Raw genomic sequence first — 23,314 nt, 5'->3', positions numbered from 1 at the left:
GATTGCTTTATACATTCCTAATAATGTGGAGCCATTCTTTTATTTTCAATTTCAGTTGACCTCATGAGAGACAGTTTCAATATTCATTTCAAATCAGGAGGAGCAAATAGTGATTCTTCTGCAATGTCATGCTACTGCTCAAGGAAGTAGTAATAGATATCTATTTACTGAGCACCTACTGTATGCTTAACATAATATTTATTGAGCACCTACTGTATGCCTAACATTGTACTGAAGTCATAGTTAGAATGCTGGAAAAGTGACCAACAGTGGTTCTTAGTGCTGCAGGTTTGCATGTCCTCCAGACCACCCTCCTGTGCACAGCCCCAGTGTACTGTCCAGCGTCTCTGACATGATCTGCCAGAGCTCAACTGCATCCTCTAACGTTCTAATTAATAATAGCAATACCACCTACTAGGTAACAGGCCTCCTGCACACTTCTCAGAGATTCATTTCATCCTCTCCACAACCCTATAAAATAGATACTCAACTTAATAAAACAGAAATATGAGGCACCAGGAGGTTGAGAAACTTGACCAGGATCAAAGCTACAAAGTGGTTGGACTAAGCTTTGAACTAGCTGATCCCACTAGGTATCGCGTACTTAACACATACTCAGGCACCTGAGCTGGAAGCTCTTGATGTAATCCAGGTGGGAGCAAGTGAGTGTCTGAATAGAGGGAGGCAGTAGGACTGAGAAAGATGAACAATGAAGAAGCACACCAAGAATCAGACAGCCGATTAAAGCCCAGTCAAGATTATATGTCTAAATGTATCTATTGGCATTTTAAAAGGTATTAATCTGAGCACTATTTGGGGAAAAAGGAATCAGCACATTATCACATCAGAGCTAGGGTGACTATATCACATGACTCAAACCAGGACACTTTGGAGAGTAATGGTGGTACTATTAATAAATAGTAATTGTGGAATCATCATGGAAAAAGAATACCAATGGTCACCCTACTCATAGCCCCCAAAAGAGCTACTTTTGAAAGACTCTTGGTAGAAACCACACTTTGTGGTTTGCAGTGTTGACAAAATAATTCTGGGTGGAGGAGGATATTTTCAGGATTTGATTTCTAGCTGGGCTCCTTCCTTATGGATTATGTCCAAGGACCAGTTTCCCACCCATCTACTCTACTTGGCCCACACATGACACCCACGCCACTCACACACAATCATTAGGTTGTGTAGAAGAAAAAGGATTGATTTCATTGTATTAACACATCTGGTGTCATCTCAATTGTTTACTCATTTCTGATTGCTGCCTTACAGTTGCTCCGCTCTGCTGCTGATTGGTCAGCTGGTATAAAGTACCATGAAGAGTCCATCCATACTGCTTATATCCATGTGATAGAGAACAGCAAGCACTATATCTACATAGAGGTAAGTCCTGCTCATGTAAACTAGTAGGACAACCTGCCTTCCCATAAATAGCTCACAGACACTGCAGGGTCCCCAAACTCAGGATCTGCTACATTAATCAGCCTATGTTGAGGTATGAATTCAGGTAACCTGAATTTTTACCTCCCCGGCATACCTGACACTCACTTTGTGTTTTCATTAACTCAGGACTCTAATAGGAGTCCCCCAAGTTCTTGTTATTAAAATGTATCAACCCACTATGATATTATTAGCCAGAAATACCATAACATGGATGAATACATTTTTTACTTGTCTTGAGTTGGAGGGTCCAAGTGTAAGGCGTGTGCTGCTTCAGGAGAGCACATACAAGGGTAATTTACAAAAATGGAGACCACTGGATGCCTCTGGTTTGGCGATATTGGAATAGGGAGAATATAAGGAAAGGAACATAGAAAAGGAAGATGTGAGAACATTGAAGGCATGTACCATTTTCTTCAATCCTCTATGAACCATTTAAAACTTTTGTCAGATGCCAGAGTTTGTGTTCAGAGAACAGGAGAAAATCTAGAGACACTGGGTTTAGATTGGGAACCTTAACTCAACTTCAAAGTGGATATAAAGCTAGCTCAGAGCATGAAGAAAATCCTGAAAAAAAAAAAAGTCACGATAATGTAAAAGTAAGTCAGAGCACATCTTTTGTCTTTATTTTAGTCTTCTCTTTCCCATTGAACTTTTTTTTTTCTTTTGTAATATGTGGAGGGAGATGAGTTTCCTGGAGAAAATCATCCTAACCCTATATTCCTTCCCATTGAGTCTGGGCCTCTGCCTTCCATGCAGTGACTACTCACTAAGGGTGAGTAGGAGAGAATTAGACCTCTATTTATTTCATAGTCCTGGAGAAAGAGAAGTTGATTACAAATATTAGCAGGCCAAATGCAATACAATATTCTGGATGGGACTATGCAACAAAACAAGGACTCTGAATATCAAAGTCTGGAGCTTTGTATTAATACTAATACAATTAGTATTATTAATTTCAACAATTATACCATAACAATATAAGATATTAATGGCTGCCTCATCCATTACCCAGAATCCTTTTGCTTTATCTCTTTTTAGTAGCATTAAGTCAGCCTTTCTTATTAATGCTACCACAGTCTTAAATGAGGTCAGTAATGCCATGTGGATACACATGGCTGTGGACACAAACCTTGTGGTTAACACCTCTAGCAGAGGTAAGTGGTTGGCATTTACCCTGCTCTCCCCAAAAAGGAAGAACAGGCCATGGCATGTGGCCATGTTTACAGCTGAGGAATGCTGAGCCTCTCTGTAATATGAATTCAGAAAAACAAACATGGTTTGGTTGCTGCTGAAATTTTTATTTGATGCCTTAAGGGGAAACGGATTCTCAAATGAATTCCCGCACAATGTCTTCTGGTAAGTTCGTCTTATGGAGGCAGTTTACAGACTTCTGTACTTAAGTATAAAAACACGTAAACTAGTGAAAGTGATGATGTTGCAAAGGGATGATAACCATAGTTTGAGTCACTGCTTATATGTCTCTCTAAGATGATTAGCAAAGATTACTTTGTGATGATTAGACTTATAAATCACAAATACATTACAACAGTGTATATAAATATGTAGTAGTGATAATATTTGTACCTAATTACTAACATCCCCTTTATGCAGCAACTAAATCTTTTATACCAATATGATGATAATGTCTTGCCCTAGTTTTTTAGTAAAAATTTTAAAGAATATTTTATAGGTAAATGAATAGTATAGATTACTTAAGCAAAAAGGAAAAATATTTCTTTTTCCGTTTTATTGGTTTATTTATATATATGAAACGTACTTGTGAAAGAGATTTGAAGCTACTTAAAATAGATGTTCGGAAATAATAAGAGAGCCAAACAAATGAGACAAGGCAAGAGAAGATACTAGGAGATAATAGAGGATGGACGGAGAAAATTAGACCAGGATTCTGCCGTCTACCCTGCTAGAAAGGTAAACTTAGCACGAAACAGAATGCTTACCAATATAGGATTTTAAATCGTGAGCATTTGCACAATACATGTATCTGTAAACCTAATATCCCTATTGATTAAATTTGGAATGTTCCTCCCTTTCTCAAAATGTAAGTGACAAAGAATTCACATGATGAAATACTAGTGCAGCCTCCCATTTGACTAAGGTATTAGATGTGGTATTACATAGACGTGCATGAGACCCAGAGTTGAGAAGAGGCTTCTCTTATTCTCGGCATCATTTACTTTTCTAAATGATTTTAGTAATAAGAACATGTCTGCTATGTGAAAAATTTTTTGTAATATCAATGTAGTGTTTGTAATATAGCACACTGTCCATATATATATATATATATATATATATATATATATATATATTTACTAAGGTAAGAAAGACTTATAGGATCACTCTATTTCTCGTAGAACCAGTTTTTCATAAGTTGTGCTGATGACAAAGTTGTGTTCAACAAGATAGGTGATGCCATTGCTCAGAGGATCCTGAAAGCTCACAGGTAACATTTTGGCATTTTGGTAAAAGTGGTCACTGCAAATGATTCTTGCATTTACTACTAAAATGACTTTTGAAAGCCCATTTTAAAATACTGTCTTTTCCTAGCAGGCATAAATTGGGGTCAGCTAGCAGTAGGTTATTGGTTCCTTCAGTCTGATTTCAGTGGCTGAGAATTTTGAGTCCATTTTTGAAGGAATCTGAATTCTTCCAGGGCACAGTCATTTTTTCCTGGCCAGTCTCTTTCCCACGCCGTTAGACTTGTGATTTGATTTATTTAATGGCACACAGTTACTGTGTTCACTTAAAAATCAAAGCAAAATAGTCCTCATATTTTTCCATGAGTTATATTTAAATTCTGGCTACCCTCTGTCCTATTTCTTCAGCTCATGGAATTATTTTTAAAATAGCAGTGTTTTTAAGGTATGACCACACAGTCCACCCACTTAAAGTGTACAATTCAGTGATTTTTAGTATACTTTTAGAATACTTAGTTTTAGAACATTTCATCACCCCAGAAAGAAACCCTTTATTTATTAGCAGTCGCTACCTAATTCCCCTTATCTTATCCCCTTGCAACCACTAAACTATTTTCTTTCCCCATAGATTTGCCTGGTCTGGGCATTTCATATTAAATGGAATCATACAGTATGTGGTCTTTGTGACTGACTTCTTTCACTTAATTTAATGTTTCCAAGACTCATCTATGTTATAGAATGTTACCAGTATTTCATTTATATTTATTGCCAGGTAATATTCCATTTTCTGGATATACCACATTCTATTTATCCATTTGGGATGTTTCCACTGTTTGGCAATTGTGATTAATGCCGCTATAAACATCATGTATTAGTTTTTATGCAGATATATCTTTATTATTCTAGGGGTAGAATTGCAGGGTTATATGGAAATTCTATGCTGAACATTTTGAGAAACTGCCAGAATATTTTCAAAAACAGCTACACCATTTTATATTTCCATAGTGTATGAGGGCTCCAATTTCTGTATCACTGCCAGTAATTACTATCCTCTCTGTTTTTTATTATAACCATCTTAATAGGTGTGAAATGATATCTCATTGTGGGTTTGGTTTGAATTTACCTAATGACTAATGAATGATGTTGAGTATTTTTGTTTGTTAGTTGGCCATTCCGTGTATTATCTCTGGATAAATAGATATTCAGATTTCTTGGCCATTTTTTAATTAGGTTGTCTTTTTATTGTTGAGTTGTGAGAGTTCTCTTATGTATTCTAGATACAAGTGTCCTATCAGATTTATGATTTGCAAGTATTTTCTCCTATTCAGGCTGTTTTCTTTTCTACTTTCTTCATACTACCTTTTCTTTTTTCATACTACCTTTTGAAACACAAGTTTTTCATTTTGATAAAGTCTAGTTGCTCTGTTTTTTCTTTTGTCACTTCTGCTTTGGTGCCAGGGCTACAAAATCACTGCATAATCCAAGACCATGAAGACTTAACACCCCTTTTCTTCTGAGAATTTTGTAATTTTAGCCCTTACACTTAGGTCTTTGATTCATTTTGAGTTACTTTTCATACATGATGTGAGGTAGGGGTCCAACTTCGTTCTTTTGCACAGGAATATTCACTTGTTCCAGGGCCGTTTGTTGAAAAGACTGTTCTTTCCCCACTGAATTGTCTTGGCTCCCAGGCTACTTCTTTTTACGGCTGATTTTAATTCTGTGTAGAAGCAGCAAAATACACAAACAATACCATTACATTTTATTATTTCAACTCATTAAACACAGGCAGTAGAGAATGGTAAGTACATACCCATTTGGGAATTCAAACATTTTTGTACTCTGAGCATAACATGGTACTTTAATATCCTCTTTTTAAACATAGTATGTGGGGGTTTTTAGATCTAAGAACATTTTATAACAGTAACTACCAGTATTTTATGTGATTTATGGTTTATATTTATACTGTTACTGAATCTTCACAAATACTCTTCAAAGTAGATCATATAGTCTTGTTGTTGTTATTGTTGTTGCCGTCCGCATATGTAGAGTTAAAAACTAAGATTCAAGAGGTGATGTGGCTGGACTAAGCCACTAACAACAATAGGCAAACATGGCTTTAAGCTCAAGTCTTTGGACTGCCAAGCCAGTGCCTTCTCCCATACCACGTAACTTCAGTTCATTGCCAGATAGATTTGAGACCCCCTTCAGGGTTGCCACCTAAGTGGGTTGGGCCTTTATGTCCCCTCTTCCCATTGAACCAGTCATCAGGTACAGGCCCACTGGAGGAACATGACCTTGGGTGAGGCAGGTCCCTTTGACCAAGGAGTGCAAATCCCGGAGAAGGACTTCACTGTGAGTGAGTAGCCAGCAGCCAGCACTCTCCATAAGGGAGTGCTGTCTTGAGCCCATGGTGAGGGCATTTAGGCAGCACACCACAGTACCCACCACATCCTGCAAGGTATACCATAGATCTCGCCATTTACTACACGTCAAAATCACCATTTGACTTTTACAAAAATCTAGGGAGCTGGACTCCATCCAGATTTGCTGGGTCAGAATTTCCTGGAGTGGGGCCCAGGCACTTGTATTTCATAATGGTCCACAGGTAACTCCAGGGCAAAGTCAAGACGGCTCAGTACTCACCTAGAACAGCACGTATAGCCATAAACATTGATGATGATCTGTGCTTTTACAGGTGACTTCTATCTTTTGCCTTCTCATATACTTTTTTTTTTTAAGACAGTTACCATGGCATCTGTTTCTGAGATAACTTAAAATCGGCTTGTTTACAGTTAAACGTAACTGCATACACCAAGATTTCTTGCATCGTGCCAGTCTCTCAATTCTGTGGGTCAATTTATGTCTAATTTACAAAATTAAATTATTCTGTTAACTCTTGCATTTCATTGATGCAGGGGTATCCGCTTTATCTATAAGGCACATTTGACAAAAGAGAAAAATATTTTTTTTTCATGAAATTGATATAAGTCGCAGAAATCCATTAAGTTGACAAATGAGCTCACTGGGCCGAGCAGTGAGTGGTGAATATTGTAACGGTGATCAGTTAATAAGGAGACTGGGCTGAATCTCAGCTTCACTCATCTGAGTTATTAGTTCCCTACAGTACATGTGTTAATAAGTACCTGCAAGATTTGTTTTCAAAGGCTTTGGGAGCCTGAAAGAACATTTTTCTTTACCATATTAATTTGTCTTTAAAAATCTGGACTTCTTCTAAAATCACAGTATTTCAGGACTGTAAAGAACTTGCAGTTATTTTCTGATTGACTATTTCCCAGTGATCCTATGAGCTGCTTCTGAAAGGAATGGGGATCTGTAGTGAGAGAGCATTGTAGGGTAGCATCTGCTGCAGATTGTATCTCACACTTGGAAGTTCACAGAGCACGTTAAAGGTGCAATTTCAAGCCTACTCTGTAGAAAACGAGCAGCGAGTCCGTTGAATTGCATATTAACTGTGTGTTATTTAGCTCTGATGTCTCAGTGGTCTCCCTTTCTTTGACAGTCACATTTTAAAGGGTATGGATGTTGCACATAAAATTTTTCGTGGCTATCCATATGTATCCTGGAAATATATTTTATGTTTCCCCCCTCCTCTGTATCTCCACATTATTGTTCATCTCCTGTGTTCATTGTAGCTATAGAATATGTTTTAATCATTCCAAGTCTGTGACCTTGTATTCTTAGGAAAGGGAGGGGTGGGATTAAAAGGCTCATCTTGCAGCCTGCCTGCAACGGGGCTCCCTGCTTTCACTGAGGGCCATGGTGTACCATGCCCAAGTTCACCCCCTTTCTTCCTTCATTGACTTCTCTGTGCTCCACTCTTCTGAGACTCCGAACTTCCCTGCCAAGGTCACATGCCTAGCAACAAGTATAATTTTGGCTGTTGGAAAAAGAATAGAATAAAGCACAAAGCAGATGGAGGGAAATGACAGTCAGCATTCAGCCAGGCCTGACCAAGGAACACAGGCTCTCTTCCAGGTCCCTCCCACCCTGGAAAGATCAGAGTCTTTGAATTGCCAACTCCCTCAACTGAGCTGAGACTTTATTTTTCTGCCAGTGCTGGACTCCAGGGAACACCAATTCCCTGTTGTGAGTTCTCTGCTTTCCTCACTTCCTCCTGGTTCCTTCCCAAAAGCCATAATTCTTTGCAGAAATAGGTTTTTGCAAAGCTTTCACGCTCTGATCCATGACCTAGAGCCTCAGAACATTGCTCATTCCATGGTGAACTGAGAGTAGCTATGGGAATCTCTGCAGAAATCAAAAGGTCTGCTCTAATTAGTAAAACTGTCTTGGCTCCCAACCCGCTGGAAGCCCGTCTTTAACAACTCAAATCTGACTGGAGGTCAGGGAGAGGAAATCATTATCCGTTGTCTAAAGTCAACGGGTTTATGCCATATTTGAAGAAGCCAAGAGAAAGAGCTGGAACTGACTGATCCAGGTAGAAATTTTATGTGCGCTGAATGAATTGTTTCTGAGGATGAAACAGTTTTGCTTACGGAAACTTGACATGCATAATCCTGCTGCCTTGACAAACAGGAAGCGAGGGAGTGCATTTTGCACTGTTATCAACAGAGTTGATACATACAGTGAAGACAGGCAATGGATTTAACGCCTCAGCATTTTCATATTAAACTGCAGTGAGAGATACAATCTTACACTACGTTGAAAAATACCCAATTTTGGGGCACCTGGGTGGCGCAGTCGGTTAAGCGTCCGACTTCAGCCAGGTCACGATCTCGCGGTCCGTGAGTTCGAGCCCCGCATCAGGCTCTGGGCTGATGGCTCAGAGCCTGGAGCCTGTTTCCGATTCTGTGTCTCCCTCTCTCTCTGCTCCTCCCCCGTTCATGCTCTGTCTCTCTGTGTCCCAAAAATAAATAAACGTTGGAAAAAAAAAAAAAAGAAAAATACCCAATTTTGAAAACTGTTCAAATTCTTCATGCTTCCTCTAACTGTAGAGTAGTGCCAGATAGTGCTTGCAGTTTGCCCACGAGTGAGTGGTATGGAAAATGTTCCTCTGGGGAATCTGAAATTATTTGGGGGCCAGGTGTCTTGGGACTTGGCTTCTTTTCAACTCTGTTGTCTCCAGGTATGTGACCTTTTGAGCATGTCCGTTTAACTTCGGGACGCTCTGTTCTTTTCACTAACAAAGAAAACAATACCTGTTCTGCCCAGCTTTGAAAACCATAGCACATCAATTTGTGGAAGAAACTCTTACATTATTTCCAGGAAATTCATCTTCTGGAAATATGCTAGCTCACCGTACAGTTGAACAAGGATCTAGAAGCACTATATTCAAATCAGCTGTTTCAGAAATACTATTTATGGTAGAAACAGAAATGTTTTAATTAAAGAGATGTTTAAAGTGACTTATTTTAAATTGTTAGATAGCAACTGCTGGACAGGGAAGCTTTACTTTGGTTTTCTACCTCTGGTGCTTCATTATTGATGCAATAAACTTCCTCCCCCAGATATAAAATAAGGCACTCAGTAGCATAACATGAATTCAGTTCTGCTTTGTTTTAATTTTAGGTACTATTTCTTTATTACTCTTTGAAGGCGTGCAGGCTTTCTCATTGAAATCAGTGGTTGTAGATTGAATTAACGATGTTGCCCGGTAATTCTTGAGTCTCTCTACATCAGAGGTACTTTACATGCATTGCTTCATTTAATTCACACACCTACCTTATGAAGTGGATGCGTAAGCTTTCCCATTCTACAGATGAGGCAGTGGAGCCCAGTGAAGTGAGGTAACCCGCGTGAATCCGTCACACAGCTGTCGATGAGGGGAACAGAGACTGAGACCGTGTCTCTAGGAACTTTACCTTGTACTCTCCACCACTCAGCTACAAAGCTTCCCTCATTTCAAGGGAGTAGAAATGTTCGAGTGCTAAGCCTCCCAGAAATCTATGAGAGAAACTTTATTTTAAAAATAAAGAAATCAGATGAACGTTTAATTTTTTTTTTTTTAAGTAATTGCATGATAGATGAAAAGTTATTTGGCTTAAAGAAAAGTCTGCCTCCTACAATTACCCTGTCCTATAATTTGTGTACCATGCTGGGTATGTTTCAGAAGCACTGTCTTAAAGAAATTTAAACCATGGTTCTAATAAAAAGAACACAAACCATGTAGAATAAGTATGCCGATGGCTGGTTTCACATTTTTTTTTTTTCTTGTAGGCTAACTTCCAAGCTTTGTAAAATACCTGGAGGAGAGGTTACACTGGGGCAGAGATGACAGTCAATCATGGCAGGAGAACATTTGATTTAGATTATTTAACTGCTTTTATTTGATTCCAAGAATTATATAAATGGCAATCTCAGAAGATAGAGAGATGTAAAGATTAGCACAGGGCAGAAGCCAGCAATCATTTTGTAGGATCTTATTTGGGGGCAACTGAAGGACCTGCCTGACAAAGCTTATCAAGTTGAGAGTGAAGTCTTAGTCAGACGTGCTGGGCTAACCTTCAACGTCCTTACATTTAAAGGCTTTTGTTTCCAAAAGATAAGCAATGAAAATAATTATATGTGTGTGTGTGCACAATACGTATTATGCCATAATCTATAAAGTTGAACACGTAATATGCAAAGTCACTGCTAAATAAGGCCAGCATTTCTAGTGGACCAGCAGCGATTTTAGCCAACTCCCTCATTTACAGATAAGAAAACTAAAGCCTGGAAAGGGCTACTGCGCTTTATAAGATATGCCAAACACACAATAAAATGGTTTATGTCCCAAACCACAGAGAAGGCTACGGATCCAGTTGTCACATAACCAATGCCACTACGGTATAATGTTCTCTCCACAAAAATACTACGCCCCGAGCACAGTCCTTAGTTCTGGCAGCATTCACTGCGGCAAAATCTACAATGATAGGATTTATACCAGCTGTTGAAGTTTATAGCAATGAAATGTGATCTATAAATTCCAAATTCTCAAAAAGCAAAGCATCTCATCACTGGAGAAGCATGACGAGCTCCTTAGGGGCCTTCTTACAGATCCTGATACCCCGCTCCAGGCAACCCCACTTCTGCCAATGGCCCTCTGTGGTGAGGAGGGAAGTGGGGATGAAGGAGGGAGGGGGTTTTTCCTGAGAAGAACAAGGAGGGAAATGTAGAGGAGCGCCATGACCATATACATGGTGAATTAGCACTCTGATTCTAAAGGTGCAGGCAACATTACAGCAATCACAAAAATGGAAAATATTAAAGCTCTCACACTCTCACCACCCTAAAAATTCACTTTTTACCTATTTCCTTTTTGTCCATATTAATATACGTATATTTTCTGTTGAGTTGTGATTTATTTCCTTTTTCTGTAGCTCACCTGGATTTTGGTTTCAAATCCCATTTCCACATGATAGAACTAAATTTTGTTTAGTCACATCCTGATAAATGTGGACAAATTCAGTGATTCCTTGCTATTTCTGCTCCATACACCATCAGTCAGGTGTTACCTGGCCTCTCCTTCCCTCTCTGCCCCGACACACCCCACCCTTGGTATGAATGGTAAGGGGTCCTAGATCTTTGGGAAGAGGCTTCCAGCCCTCAGTGTTGATGTGGCTTGGGCCCATTCTGGAGCCTGTTGACTGTGACATAGGGGCCTCCACCTTCTCCTTTCAGATCTGCCTTTCCTCTGCTCCTCTGTTGCTGCCACATCATGTGAGCTGGTGGACCTTTCTCTGGGATTCTCTGAGAAGCAAGATTATATTTCCCACTCAGATCCTCATGGCTCCCCTATCCTGCTGACAGGTGATGAGGTCTGTCCAGTTGTCCCTGGAATTCTGCTTAAGGGTGAAGGGCAGGATACCATCACTCTTATTTCTGTATACTCTTGGCTGAGCTCAAAGGATCTCTACCTGGTCAATAGAAGTCGGTATCTTGTGTCCTGTTTCCTTTGTGAGAGTGCCATCCTGGGGACAGTATCTGCTTCATATCTGTAGTCACAGGGTGGGGGAAAGGTAATGCATTTAAGGGACAAGTTATTTCCTATTTCATGGTATCAGCCTGCCCATCTGTAATTGTCTTGTAATTGTAACTTTGCATTCGGGCCATTTTAACAGAGTACCGGAAGTATTTTGCTATTAAGTCATGATGCTGGTCATTTTTAGTGGTTGCAAAATGTTCACTCTTTGAGTGGCTATAACATAATTTAGTTAACTACCCCCCATTATTGGACATTGATTTCCAATTTTCAGATATACATAGCACTGCTATAAGAGTTTATGAGTTTTGAAAGAAAACTTATTTTAACCAAAAGCCCAAGAATACAATTTTATAAAATTGTTCTGAACTGCAGTGGATGAAATGATTGCTTCATATATGATGGCTTGGAGCCCATTAGCTCTTACCTTGTTTTTAAGATCATAAGTAATTCTGCCCATTAGGGGCTCAGGTTCTTGCCCTAACCTGATGCCCATCCTTTGCACCACCCCAACTTTATGAGGATGCAGTGTTTCCCTGGCAGCTGAGAACTATTGTCTTCTGGGGATTGGATCCAGGAAGGAGAGTGGACATAATATCGAGTAGAATTTTCTCTTCAGTGGCTTAAACTTAGCCACGATTTTATGGTTTGAAATTCAAGAGCCCCTTTTTTCTACAACAGTGAAAATCTAAGTCATTTCTCCTAACTTGCTGAACACAGTTTAAAATTTCATCATTCAGGAAATTGAAGAACTACTGCATTGGAAAAAGGCAAAGACCCAGATAGGGAGCTAACAGAGTCCTAAGAACAAGAAAATGTGAACCTTCTGATTCTCACAAACTAAACTGGCAAGGATATTTTATCTGAAGATAAAGAGTTTTATAGGAAATTTCTTAGTATCCTACTGAAATCTCTAATTGATATGGATATGATATGAGATCTCCATTTTGAGGTCATCTCTGCCCTTAATAAAACACAATGATAAAAGGGAACCATGTTTACAAACAGAGTCACAAACCCATGATGTTCAAGACCAGCAATCCCACTCCTAAGTGATATTCATGTTTCACAAATGTGAAAAATGATTTATGGGGGTCAGAAGACATAGCAAAATAGATACTTTGAAATAATAAAAAAAATTGGAAACAATTTAAATGCCCACCAATAGAGAGCTGCTTTAAATATTATGGAAAAGATGTACAGGGAATACTGTATCACTATAATTAAACGGACAAACCTCTATGTACAGATATATAAATAAAAATAACATTCATAAAAGTGTTTATAGTAGTCTAGCATTTGAATAGAAGAAAAATATGTATACTTGCTTATAAATTCATAGACTATTTCTGAAAGAACATGGAAGGTAGTAGGAGTTGCCCTCAGGGAGGAGAAACAGCACCTGGGGACAATGGAGAGAAAGAGAATTTTTTTTCCATCATATAATCTTCTACCTCTTCTATTTTGTACTATGAGCATGTATTACCCAGTGGAAATATCATTTATTTGATGATTCCTCAAAAAGTTAAGCATAAAATAACCACATGACTAGGCAATGCCATTCCTGGGGATATTTCAGAAGAACTAAAAACAGGGACTGAGATCTATATACCTGTGTTCACTGCAACATGATTCACAATAGCCTAAAGGTGGAAACAACCCCGGTGCCCATCAACAGATGCCTGGATAAACAAAATGTGCATTGCATATCCAATGCAAGATTATTCAGCCACAAGAAGGAAGGAAATTCTGACAATCTTGAGGATCTTATGCTAAGTGAAATAATTCATACATGAAAGGACAAATATTGTATGATTCCCCCTAGAGGAAACATCTAGAATGGCAAATTCATAGAGACAGAAAGTAGGTTGGAGGTTATCAGGGCTTTTCAGGGAGGGAAAATGTGGGAGTTATTGCTTAACAATCACAGTTTCTGTTTAGAATCATGACAAAGTTTCAGAAATAGAATCGTGATGGTTGCACATGTGACACTCATTACTATCATTGTACGGTATACTTAAAAATGGTTAAAATGGCTAATTTTGTGTTATATATATTTAGCATGATAAAAATTCACATAACATGTAATTTAAAGAGAAACTTATTGTAAGTTTCGCAGCTTGATCTCTTCTGTACCCGAGGCTTCCCAGAAACAAACATTCTTCCAACCCGACCCTAGTCTCCCAAAGCATAGAGTACTGAGTGCATAACATGTGCAGGGATCTTCTGTGGGGCACTGCCCCAAATAGAAAGATATGTGGACGTACATCTTGTGTTTCAAAAGAGCTTATCACATAGCCTAGGCAGCAGATCCGTGTGTCACTATCGTGTAAAGCAAAAAGGCTGAATAGACATCTGTGCCGTGTGCCTTCGGAGTCCAGAGGCAGGAGCAAACCAGCTTTGACTGGAAGATTCAGGATGACTTGACCAAGGAAAGTGCCTTTTAGCTGCCTTGGAGGGAGAAGTGGGATTCTGTGGGCAGAAAGGGTATTCCTGACTCAGAAAGCAGATGAGCCAACCTTGCTTAGTAGGGAGGTGCACCTCTGAGCAAAGGGCAGTGGTCTGGCACTGGACAATGGGTCTGTGAGGATCCAATGGAAGGCGATTCTGGAAAGGCAGTTGAGGCCAGATAGTGTCAGTTTTTAACTGTCTGGTTTAACTCATTTGGACTTTTAAATGCTGGTGATGGGGGAAATGGCTTAGGTACGTTTTCTGTTCTTTCCCACTATCTCATTTACCATTTAAGGCTGTGAGCCTCTTACCCTTATCAGGCAGAGAGCTTGAGGAGTTTACGTTCTTGAAAATTCATTTTTTCCAACTCAAACTATGTTTGCCATCTAGTGATTAATCTGTGCCATTGCAGCAACCTACTTGTGATGCCTTGGTCCTCAGCGCTGCGGTTAAGCTCAGGGGCCCACAGACTCCATTGTGTTGGCTATCACTTCTGCCCTGAACTTCACCTTCCACGAGCCCTGATACATACATTGGTGTTTGGAGACATTGTAATGACATCCGACCCCTCAAAGAGTAGTAGTAATACTCACATGAAAGAAAAATGTAGTTGTTTTCAAGAAAATGAACCTAGTATTAAGAGAAGTTTAAATAGCAGCACCTTTGTGTGAATATGGGTGTCTCAGATCTCTGGACAAGATTTTTCGACCACAACAGATACCACAATCATTTCCAGCTTCCACTTCTTCCTCTGTATCCCATAAATGGAGGCAAAGACTTTAACAGCTTTGCCTCCAAATAGTGATACCTGTTTGAACATGATTCTCCAAATTTTGTACTTTCTGAATGGAGTCTAAGTAAGTAGCCCCACTTCCTTCTTTTATTGTTACATTATGGAGTAGCAAAGGCTACTCAAAGACTATTCTTTCAAAGGCTGGCCTCAATCAGTTGGAACAGTCGGCCAAGAAATGATGCATTATGTATGCAGTGGATTTAAAATCATCAGTCACTCAGGATCCTTGAAGGGCGCAGGATAACATTTTGCAGCAGAACCAGTTTTCAGAGCTGAATCAGAGTTTCTAAGCAATGATGACACGACTTGTCATACATAAAATTATTACGATGATGTCTTTTTCAAAACTTTGTTGCAAGCCCCACCCCACCTTCCGTGGGTCCACGCATGGGTTGCTTTCAGTGGATTTTGTCCTAGGAAAAATTATGCTGTAGAAAGAGTAGACTTCCCACTCTACTGCCAAGTTCAGCTGTTTTTTTTAGGTTGTTATGAATTGTTACCTGGATAACAGCTTCTGGCCTCCAATCCAATGGCACCTTCCAAGCCCCGAAATGTGATAATATGTATTGTAGGAAGCCATTAGCTCAATCTCTAAAACCATGTGAACTGCCTACCTATATCATTTTTTGGTGAATCGCTCTGCATCTGACTTTTGTAGGGAAAACCAGAGATACCGGGTGTATGTTGTGATACCGCTGCTGCCAGGATTTGAAGGAGACATTTCAACGGGTGGAGGAAATGCTCTGCAGGCAATAATGCACTTCAACTACAGGTGCCAAAGTTCTAAAGTCGTCTGTTTTCAGCTTTCTATCAGTCACGCGTGAAAGCTGGTGAAAGGAATGGAAATATTTCCCCACATCTATTCAGGGAGTGTTGAACAGATGAACACTTTATTTTACTTTTGAATCTTGGCCTGTTTACTAGTTGATAAAATTCAAATAGAGCCTGAAATCATAAATGGCAGGCCTGGGACACATGGCAAATATAAAAAGAACTAAAATATAAAGCTGTCTTTTATACTCATTGCCTATACACAAGACATATATATACATAGATCTTATAAATGGAGACAAAGACTTTATATATATATATATATATATTATATATATGTATAGGCATATGTATAATATTTAAAAATTATCTTTAAGCCACCAGAGAGTTATTGAGCTTTCCATATTAGTTGAAGAAAAAAATTAAATTTCCATGTGTTTGTTTATGGTTCTTTAGGTAGCAAGTTTTTTCACCAAGCTTGCGAATGGTAGACTTTGACAGAAAATGAAGTATGAAGGTTCTTTCCTATTTTCTGGAATTTTAATTCTATTTTCTCTATGACATCTTTGTTAAACTTTTTTTTTAAATTTTTTTTTCAACATTTATTTATTTTTGGGACAGAGAGAGACAGAGCATGAACGGAGGAGGGGCAGAGTGAGAGGGAGACACAGAATCAGAAACAGGCTCCAGGCTCTGAGCCATCAGCCCAGAGCCTGACGCGGGGCTCGAACTCACAGACCGTGAGATTGTGACCTGGCTGAAGTCGGATGCTTAACCGACTGCGCCACCCAGGCGCCCCAGATCTTTGTTAAACTTTTAAGGAAAGTATTAAATCCTATTCTCGATATTCTAAAAAGCAGAATTGCCATATTCACTTGAAAAAGACCCGTGAAGCTTCAGACTTGGCCAGTAGAGCGATATGAAGAGGGTTAAGAGGTATGTCTGGTGAGCAGACAGAGAGGTAGTGTAGAAAGTGATGGGAAGGCACCCCTAACATTCTGTCTTGGTCACGTAGCTGGAAAAGAGAATGGGAGTGAAGAGGTAAGTGAACAGGCCTGGGCATGAGTCCCAGCGCCCAGTTACAAGCTCTGGGACCTAAGATACAAAAGAACCCTGCTGAGCATCACAGTTGTATTAAGTCAAAGCAAGGACGGGAACCTGGATGTTTTCTTTTAATATCCCTTGTTTTTCAGAACCACCTGTAATTTCCCACCTTTCTGATCAAACCCTATTGTAAGGGAGGAGACAATGAGGCCTGGCTCAAAACCCCCAATGTGTAAAGCAGATAAGGTCTCAGGAGCTTGGTCAAATTAGGGGGAGGGGCTTACATGCCTTCCTGCTGCCCTCCCCCATAATACCCCCTGCAGGATCCGAGGGTCCTCTAGGCACAATTGTGGTCACCACTGTGGTGATTTTTTTTAATCCTCTTGTTTCTTACTGACTGAGTTATTTCTATCAACCAGGATTTCAAGTAAAGATTTTTTTTTTTGTTTCTTCTGGGGTAATTTTGCCTGGTTACAGTAAGAGAGAACTTTAACTATGCTTTGGGATATACACTTTGATTGAAGATTTGCCCATTTCTAATATTACCTGATTTATAACATGACAAACAAAGCTTTTCAAGTATTTAAGGCAATGACATAATGTTTAATTGGATTTTATCCACTTCATTTGCCATTCTAATATTATTTTTGGAATATTGTCAGTTGTAATTATCTTCTATGACTTTTCCTGGGTTTGAACCAGCTGAATGAAATAACATGCTTGGCTTTTGTTCAGCAGCTAAAATTCTAACCTTTTATTATGCAAAAACGTCTCTATTTGCTGGCATCATCTTTAAGAATATCAGTATTTCCCAGGGATAACTATATTTTTAATTACTTCTACAGAACAAGCAGATGGAGCATAGAATTTTTTGTTTTGTCAGTCTTTATAATTCATTGACCATTATCAGAGTTGTGAAAAACAAAGTCATTAGCGGAGTCGGTTATCTGCAACTATATTTTTCACTTTCAAGGCGTTTGCCGACTTTGCAGAGACAGCCAAGGTGTATAGTTTCTTTAACTCAGAAATTACTCTGCTAAGTGTTTGCCCTTTTTACCTCTGAAAGTAACGTGAGTCTGTAAGTGTTCTCATCTATTGAGTTATTCTAAATTTATCCGAGCTGTCACCAAATTTTCTAAGAGAGAAAGTTCATTCATAGCCCATCTTTTGAAAATAGAATCTCTTTCTGAAATCTAATGTCAGTTTTATGCCTTTTCCATTTACTTGCCTCAAAACAACCTGTCCCAGCAGTACCATTACAAAAGTGATATCCAGGTGGTTTTTTAGCTTCCTGAAAGTCCATGTAGCATCTTCTCTTAAAAGCACTCGTTCTGGGGCGCCTGGGTGGCGCAGTCGGTTAAGCGTCCGACTTCAGCCGGGTCACGATCTCGCGGTCCGTGAGTTCGAGCCCCACGTCGGGCTCTGGGCTGATGGCTCGGAGCCTGGAGCCTGTTTCCGATTCTGTGTCTCCCTCTCTCTCTGCCCCTCCCCCGTTCATGCTCTGTCTCTCTCTGTCCCAAAAATAAATAAAAAACGTTGAAAAAAGAATTAAAAAAAAAAAAAGCACTCGTTCTGTTTTTGAGGACTATACTTCACAGATACTGCAGTTGGGATTGGTTCCTTTGAAACCTCTGTAATTATTTCTTTCCTTTCCATGTGTCCAGAACCATGTGCAGAGGAGAAAATTCCATCCTTGGGCAGTTAAAAGCAAAGCGTAAGTAACAGCTTTTATTTTCCTCCACAGCTGTCTTTGGTGACATATCCATAATCATTGTGAAACTCTCTTCACAAGAGGTAGCCCACAAACGTTTAACTGAGATCAATCACTTATTCTCGTTAAATTGTCCAAAGCAATGTTCAAATGAGGACATCACAACTTCAGATGCATAGATAATGAAAAATAAGAGCATTTTCATTATTTACTTTTATTTCTCTATAATAGTTATTTTGATAATAAGTGGGATTTATAAGGCACTTCACAAGGACCCTTCATGTATCTTCTCCGATCCTTCACCACAATCCTGGGAAGGAAGCGGGACAAGTGTCATTTCTGCTTTAAAGCTAAGGACACAGATGCTGCAAGGTCAACAGGTATTTATGCGGCCTCTTGTTATACAGAGGTCCCCAGGTTGTCACAACACTGTCTTATATTTAGGGAAGAAAACCAATTCTATTTATTTTATTTTGCCACCATACACTGACTAAACCTTTGAAGGTATTGTACTAGAGGCAAATGAATAAGAAAAAAAGCTCACAGTAATACCTTTCACTTGTACAGTTCTTCACATTTTCAAAGGCTCTTTCTCAGATATCTTTATTATTTTATTTTATTTTATTGTATTTTATTTTATTTTATTTTATTTTATTTTATTTTATTTTGAGTGAGAGAAAGAGAAAGCGAGCAGGGGATGGGCAGAGGGAGAGGAAGAGAGAGAGAATCTTAGGGAAGTTCCATGCCCAGCGTGGAGCCCGATGTGGGGCTCCATCTCACTACCATGAGATCATGATCTGAGCTGAAATCAAGAGTCTGATGTTTAACCAACTGAGTCACCCAGGCACCTAGATATCTTCTTACTCGACCCTTCTTTAAACTCCCACCTACCACATATTGTAACTGTGGGTTTACTTGTCTATTTGTCCTGATGCTAGGTTTAGCACATAGTAGGTCCTCGATAGTCTTCTATATCTTGTACAGTAGGTACAGGAAGTCCCACAAAAGTTAAGCTAGAGTCAGAACCCAAATTGTCTGACTTCCAGTTCAGATGGGATACAGATTGTGAAAACTTGGAGGGCCACATTAAAAAGAACTAGATTTTGGGGCGCCTGGGTGGCGCAGTCGGTTAAGCGTCCGACTTCAGCCAGGTCACAATCTCGCGGTCCGGGAGTTCGAGTCCCGCGTCGAAACCCGCTCTGGGCTCATGGCTCGGAGCCTGGAGCCTGTTTCCGATTCTGTGTCTCCCCCTCTCTCTGCCCCTCCCCCGTTCATGCTCTGTCTCTGTCCCAAAAATAAATAAACGTTGAAAAAAAAATTTAAAAAAAAAAGAACTAGATTTTATCCTGAAGAAGACAAGGTTGGTGGAAGCCTCTGCTTCCTGGAGTGAAACTATCAAGGTGGTGTTTTTATGGAAAGATTCACTTACTGTTGGTAAGCAAAGTAGAGAGAGACTGGTGGCAGGCATAAGATAATGGCACACTGACAAAGGAAAGAAAGGTTATGTATGAGTACAGCTGGGAAATAAGACTTGAGGGGATGTGGGAGTAGGAAAGTGAAAGGAGTATCAGATAATCCTGAGAGTTTCCACCAGCTGACCTGGAGAATGGAGCTGCCACAGGGAGGTCTGCAAAAGTCATGAGGAGAAGTCACAATTATATGAGGCCTTGTGTTATGGCCTTCACATATGCTATAAACCTCAACTGAGGTTTTTGAAGATTTTATTTACATTGGTAACCTCCTAAATGGAGTGCACTGGGTGATGTACCAGAATGTGGGGAGAAAATATTAGTCTTTCCATGTATGTATATTTTTCACTTAAAAATAAAGAATTGGAACATGAGCAGGAATGGCATAGTAAGGATCCCCAAAAATCCACTCCTTCAAAAAATCAACAAAAATACAGACAGAAATTGTTAAAATGAACTTTTCTTGAGAGAGAGAGAGAATGAGAATGAGGGAGAGTACGAGTGGGCAGAGAGAGAGAGAGAATCCCAAGCAGGCTCTGTGCTCAGCACAGAGCCCTACACAGGGCTCTATCCCGTGACCCTGGGATCATGACCCAAGCCAAAATCAAGATTCAAATGGTCAACTAACTGAGCCACCCAGGCACACCAAAATAAACTTTTTTAGAACTCTAGAAATTAACCAAAGTCTTATAACAATATGAGGAGTTTTTATTCAAGAAAAACAACACAATCTTGGTAAAAGCAGCAAGATTTTTAGCCGTTTAATTTGCTATATACCCATCATCCTCTTCTCAGTTCCACAGTAGCCTTGAACATCAACTCCTCATCACTGTGAAAACTAGCAGCCTATCAGCCCCCAGAGGGAGGCATGGGTTTGAAGCTCCCATCCTCTGACAGTTCTCAGAAAATTGTCATAATTTGACCTATCTGACAGTTTAAAAGACTTTAAAACACCTAGTTTAATATTTGAATATTCTTTGAATATTCAAAGAACTAAAGGAAATAATATCCAAAGAACTAAAGAGAACTATAAAAACTGTATCTCCCCAAATAGAGAATATTTTCTTAAAAATAGAACTTTTTTATTAGAAAGTTTCCATAAAAGTTCTTAAAAAAACAGAAATAAATTCTGGAGTTGAAAAGTATAATAACCAAAATGAAATATATGTTAGAGAGGCTCAGTAGCAGATTGGAATAGGCAGAAAAATCAACAAACTTGAAGACAGATCAATTGAAATTATATAGCCGGAGGAACAGGAAGGAAAAAGAATAAAGACAAATGAACAGAACCTTGGAGACCTGTGAAATGCTATCAGACATACCAACATACACATAATGGGAGTCCCAAAAGAAGAGGAGAGAAAAGTGTAGGTAGAATATTTAAAGAAATAACGACTGAAAACTTCCTAAATGTAATGGGAAATATGAATCTACACATCAAAGCTCAACAAAATCCAACAAGGATAAAATGTTTCATACCAAAACACATCATAATCAAACTATCCAAAGATGAAGACAAAAAGAGAATCTTGAAAGCAGCAAGAGAGAAGCAAATCATCAAATACAAGGCATCCTCTATAAGATTAATAGGCAATTTATCATCAGAAACCGTGGTGTTCTGAATGCACTGTGATGACATATTCAACATACTGAAAGAAAAGACTATCAACCAAGAATTCTGTGTCCAGCAAAACATCCTTCAAAATGAAGGAGAGGTGGAAGTTAAGATGGCAGAGAAGTAGGGAGACACTGGGATTTCCTGGTCCTTCAAACACAGCTGTATTGAGGTCAGATTGCTTGGAACACCCAGGGAATTGATCTGCAGAGTGGTGGAAGGATCTCCACAATTGGAGGGAGACAGCCTGGCAAGTGTGAGGAGTGTGGATGTGAATTGGGGGAGAGATAAACACTAGTACCATGAAAGGGAGGGAACCCTTTCTGTGGACAGATGAAAGGGAGATTGAGAGGTGTTGAGAGAGTGCGGCATCGAGTTAGCATAAAAGGAAAACCTCTCTGGACCACTGACTAAGGAGTGAGAAGTACTGAGTGTCCCAGTTCTTTTTTTCCAAACAGCTCTTGGAACTCAGATTCTGAGGTTTTGGAAGTATATGACTTTCTCTGGAGTGGAACTTTGGCAAGTGCTGCTGGGGACATGGCCCCTGAGTGCATAGCATGGTGTAGTGATCTCCAGGGTGCACTGGGAGAGAACAGTCCCCTTCCTGGAGTACTTTTGGAAGAGGGTTTATTGCCTCCCCAAAGACAAAAGACCCTGCAGGTGCTAGCCAAAGGCCTTTCATCATCAGGATGGAGAAGCTCTACTCCAGAGGAGGGGAATGGATCTATGCTGTGCTGCATCCTTTAAGACTTTGGGTTTTGAGTCCCAGCCACATGCCAAAGAAAGAATGCAGGAAAGTTGTGGTGCAGGGTGAGCTGACCATCCTCACTATTTTGTGAGGGCTGCCTGAAGAGTGGGGGTTGAGATCTCTGATCTGGGGATCAGAAATTGGAGTGGCACCATTTTCTCCCCAACACCAACATGGTGGAACCTCAGAGAGCAACATAGCAGTCCCCAGTGGAGGGGGGACACACTTTGACCAAACCCTGCCCCTCTGTGCCTAGCAACTGCTTGTTTACTGGGGCAAGAGTGACTCTGAGCCAATGCAGCTGCCCTCCCCCCAGACCAGCACAGCCACCATCCTCAGGCACCAACAGACAACTCTTTTTCTTTCTTTACTCTTTTTTTTCATCCTCCTTCTTTTTTTCTTTTTGAATCAAGCTATAGTTTCTTACTTGTTTTTTGTCATTTACTTTTCTCTCTCCCTCTCTCTCTTTTTTTTTTTGAAATCAGCCTTTTTATTCTTTTCTTTTTCCTTCTTTTTTCTTCTGCTTTTTTTGTTTGTTTCTTTTTCTTTGGAATCAGCCTTATAGTTTTTTGACTTTATTTTTTTTCTTTTCTAGTTTTATGGGATTCCTTTCCTTTCCTTTCCTTTCCTTTCCTTTCCTTTCCTTTCCTTTCCTTTCCTTCCCTTTCCTTCCCTTTCCTTCCCTTTCCTTCCCTTTCCTTCCCTTCCCTTTCCTTTCCTTCCCTTCCCTTCCCTTCCCTTCCCTTCCCTTCCCTTCCCTTCCCTTCCCTTTCCTTCCCTTTCCTTTCCTTTCCTTTCCTTTCCTTTCCTTTCCTTTCCTTTCCTTCCCTTCCCTTCCCTTCCCTTCCCTTTCCTTCCCTTTCCTTCCCTTTCCTTCCCTTTCCTT

The 23,314-nt window shown here is 39.7% G+C and overlaps 1 protein-coding gene across 7 annotated transcripts in view; it reads left to right on the top strand.

Moving 5' to 3' along the window:
* Nucleotides 1-23,314, top strand: part of PLD1 (phospholipase D1) — a 211,065-nt gene that overhangs the window by 151,117 nt on the left and 36,634 nt on the right. For all 7 annotated transcript variants that reach the window (XM_040480751.1, XM_040480752.1, XM_040480747.1 and 4 more), the window contains 4 exons: nt 1,279-1,389; nt 3,822-3,910; nt 15,729-15,842; nt 18,550-18,599. In XM_040480751.1, coding sequence (XP_040336685.1) covers nt 1,279-1,389; nt 3,822-3,910; nt 15,729-15,842; nt 18,550-18,599 — 364 coding nt within the window. The remainder of the gene's footprint in view (nt 1-1,278; nt 1,390-3,821; nt 3,911-15,728; nt 15,843-18,549; nt 18,600-23,314) is intronic.

Source organism: Herpailurus yagouaroundi, unplaced genomic scaffold, assembly GCF_014898765.1.
Source record: "Herpailurus yagouaroundi ecotype Mexico unplaced genomic scaffold, PumYag 159, whole genome shotgun sequence".
NCBI classification, from domain to species: domain Eukaryota; kingdom Metazoa; phylum Chordata; class Mammalia; order Carnivora; family Felidae; genus Herpailurus; species Herpailurus yagouaroundi.
The sequence above is the reverse complement of the archived record's forward strand: the minus strand, read 5'-3'. Positions and strand labels throughout refer to the sequence as shown.